The following is a 3502-nucleotide window of genomic DNA, read 5'->3' on the forward strand; positions in this document are numbered from 1 at the left end:
AAAAAAAATATTTCATTATATACTATACTGTTAAAAAGTTTGGGGTCAGTAAGATTTTTTTTATGTAAAAAAAAAAAAAAGAAAAAGCAGTCTCATATGCTCAGCAATGCTGCATTTATTTGATTAAAACATACAGTGAAAATTGTAACATTGAGAAATATTATTTAAAAATGATTTTGCGTTCTGTAGAAAACTCACAATTTGATGACAAAATTTAAATTTTCTGAACCCCACTGACTTTCATTATATGGACAAATATACAGAGATATGTTTAAAAATATCAGATTTTGCATTCTGTAGAAAATTCTAAATTTGATGATACAATTTAAAAAAAAAAAATTAGACCCCACTGACTTTCATTGTATGGACAAAAAATAGAGACATTTCAAAATATCAGATTTTGTGTTGTGCAACACAAACTAACAATGACAAATTTGACATTTTTCCATACAGCATTGATTTTCATTCTATGGACAAATAACAGAAATATAAAAATACCTGTTTTGTATTTTAATCTTTTTTTAAAAAATGTAAATGAATTCCTGTGATAGCAAAGGTGACATTTCATCATCATTACTTCAGTCTTTAGTGTCACATGATCCTTCAGAAATCATTAGAATATGCTGATTTGCTTCTCAAGAAACATTTCTTATAGACAGTTCCAACAAAACAGCATTTATTGAAATATAAATCTTTTGTAACTGCTTTCTTTAAAAAAAAAAAAAAGTACTTTTGCGCGGTAGTGTATGCTCATTTCCTTGATTTTTACATTTAATTGCTTTGCTGTCGTCGAAAAATGAATCAAATAAATAAATAAAAAGGTATTTGCTGTCGTCGAAAAATGAATCAAATAAATAAATAAAAATGTATTAACACAATGTGATCTTTAGCAAATCTTAAAATGAATGTCAATTTTAATACTGAACATTATAATGTTGTGATGCATAAATTCACTTAATTCCATGTTAAATTCAGCCAGTGGCAAGAAAAAAATACAATAATTTTTGTGACAAATATTTTGGCCTTCTAATAAGGAATAACAAATAAATCTTCTAACATGATATTGCATTGCATTGTATTATTAATTAATATGCTGTGTATACTGCAGACTATTCCGGTACACTGTTTAGCATTAACTTCTCAAACACTATTTTGCACAGGAGCAGATCAACAGTCTGGTAAATCGAGTGAGTGGCAGAGCATTGGAGAAGGGTGGAGTGAAGCAGAAAGCCGTGGGTCCCAGCAAGACACCAGCAAAACGAAGCCCCAGGAACAAGAGCTCAGCGCTGGTCCCCCTCTCCAGCTCCGGCCGCTCCTAACCAGTCCAGACCAGACCAGACCGTCAGCGACATTCCTGCGGGTCTCCTTTTATATCAGGTGTTCCTAATACTTGTGTACAAACTCTCTTCAATACTCTTTGTACCTTGTGTATAATATCAATACAACAAGCTGTTATATTGCACTTTTGTATTACAGATACATGTAGTTACTGGCTGGTTAGTCCAATATAGGCTATTGAATGTACGGAGGTTAAATGTTACATCGTGTTTTGCGGCAAATGCAAGGGGGCGAATACACAACTGTTTAGGGCACCTGACATAAACTATTGGGTCTCATTCAACAAGCACGAAACCTTTTGCACTAGTATTGAGATTGGTTTTTAGATGAGTATTTTCGGGTTGTTTTAGCATTAAATCGAGTATAGATATGCGTATACATAGATATAAATATATCCTATACTATTCCTATCATTTGTGTTTAACTGGTGCTGTAGTGACACTTTTCTCCATCACCCTTACCGCCTGTTTGTCTCTTGGGCTCATGTTTATTACGTCTTAATGCTGTCAGGAACAAGAGCGCACATGTAAGATTACAGCCGGCACGTCAGACGGTACATGTATCGTAGTTACTGGCATTTCGGTTCTACAGCTGCATAAAAAAATATATATATAAAAAAAAAAACTGTACAGGCTTGACACTTTTACATAGATCTGACATGTGAAGAAGCCCGTGATCGTTTCTGACAGCACCGATCAGAGATTTCCTTCGCGAATTCCCACCTGGAGACTCCCCACTTTTAAAAGCACATTTTGAGGCCTTTTACTAAAATCTTTGGAGTACAAATAACAAGTTTAATGCAGAAGGCAGTTTGTACTATTTGAATTGTAAATGCACTTTCCCTTTTATCCCACTAACTTTTGTCCCGCTGACTTTATATTTGTAATTGGTTCTCCACCTGTTCTCAAATCTTTAAATATTCTTTTGTTTTCATAGAATATTATTGCGAAATACTAATATCTTACAACAATAATGAAAAAAAGCCCCAAATATGTTTATATGCTAGTAAATTGAGCCTTTGAGTTCGGGTCTCTAGGGGTTTGGATGAGAGAGTCTCGAGATGAAGAAAAAGCCTTACTTCTACATTGGTTTCTTCATCGATATAAATTAGATGTTAACAGGGTTGCTACAAAAAACATACAAAAAATAAGTGCTGCTTAAATCACTGAGAAGTATGTCATAGTGGTGATCCCTAGTTTTTTAGCTTTACTTTTTTTATTCGAAAGGAAAAATGTTTTACCCAAAAGAAAACTATGTCATAGGCCTAGCTACCCATTGCACTGACTGTATCAAAGTCCTGTAATCACACATGGTAGTCACCCCTTTCCAAATGACAGACTTGTATTTAAGGTAAAAAAAAAACTGAAGTGTTTCCAAAATGTGGTTGTATACTTTTTATGGCCTTAAAATGTTTTTTCTTTTTCTTTTTCTTTTGTTCACCCCATTTTATAGTGATACTCCTGATCCTTGTACTGTTTATTTGTATGCACTGTTACTCAGTCCTCCAGTCCAGTGGAGATTGGCTTTTTGGTTACTTTTTTTCTTTCCAGGTTTATATATTTTTTGTTTTAATAAATAAATCACTTGTCAATCCTTCCAAAAATGTACTGGCCTCATGTTATTTGTGGGGATGCACAGATATTACAGGTTACCAAACAGTGACTATTTTAATGTTAAGGACAATAACTGATAAAATGCCCAAAATCCAATTCTTTCTCTATATTCTATTCTATAAATTTTGTGTAAACAAAATATACGGAACACAAATTGAATCATTTTAAACGCTAACTTAGGCATTACAACATTGATACCCAGTATGAAAAGTCTATTAATTGTTACATTTGAAGGTTACATTTAACAGTGCTATTAAATTATTTTTTAGTTTTAAAATATTTCCTATGAACATCATATGATGGTAAACATTTAAATGTAAAAAAAGAGGAATAAGCATGTACAAAGATATATTATATAATATTTATATAAATCTAAAATTAATGCAACTGTTCATTGTGCATGTTAGCGTAGGTCATGTATATGTTGAAATTAACATTAAGATAAATGATTTTAAAGTATTTGTATTGGTAGTTCATGTTGACTAATGTTATACAATGTGTTGTTGTATATCTAAATATGTATTTACAACTAATGTTCAGAGGTTTTGGGT

The 3502-nt window shown here is 32.2% G+C and overlaps 1 protein-coding gene across 3 annotated transcripts in view; it reads left to right on the plus strand.

The window, feature by feature from the left end:
- jarid2a (jumonji and AT-rich interaction domain containing 2a) overlaps positions 1–2945 on the plus strand; it is a 33920-nt gene extending 30975 nt beyond the window's left edge. For all 3 annotated transcript variants that reach the window (XR_013799185.1, XM_079624591.1, XM_079624592.1), the window contains one exon: positions 1161–2945. Coding sequence is in view for 2 of the 3 variants with exons in the window: in XM_079624591.1 (XP_079480717.1) it covers positions 1161–1319 (159 nt within the window). In the remaining variant the exon portion in view is untranslated. The remainder of the gene's footprint in view (positions 1–1160) is intronic.
- The last annotated feature ends 557 nt before the right edge of the window (positions 2946–3502 follow it).

Source organism: Phoxinus phoxinus, assembly GCF_949152265.1.
Source record: "Phoxinus phoxinus genome assembly, chromosome: 10".
In the NCBI taxonomy this organism is placed as follows: Eukaryota; Metazoa; Chordata; class Actinopteri; order Cypriniformes; family Leuciscidae; genus Phoxinus; species Phoxinus phoxinus.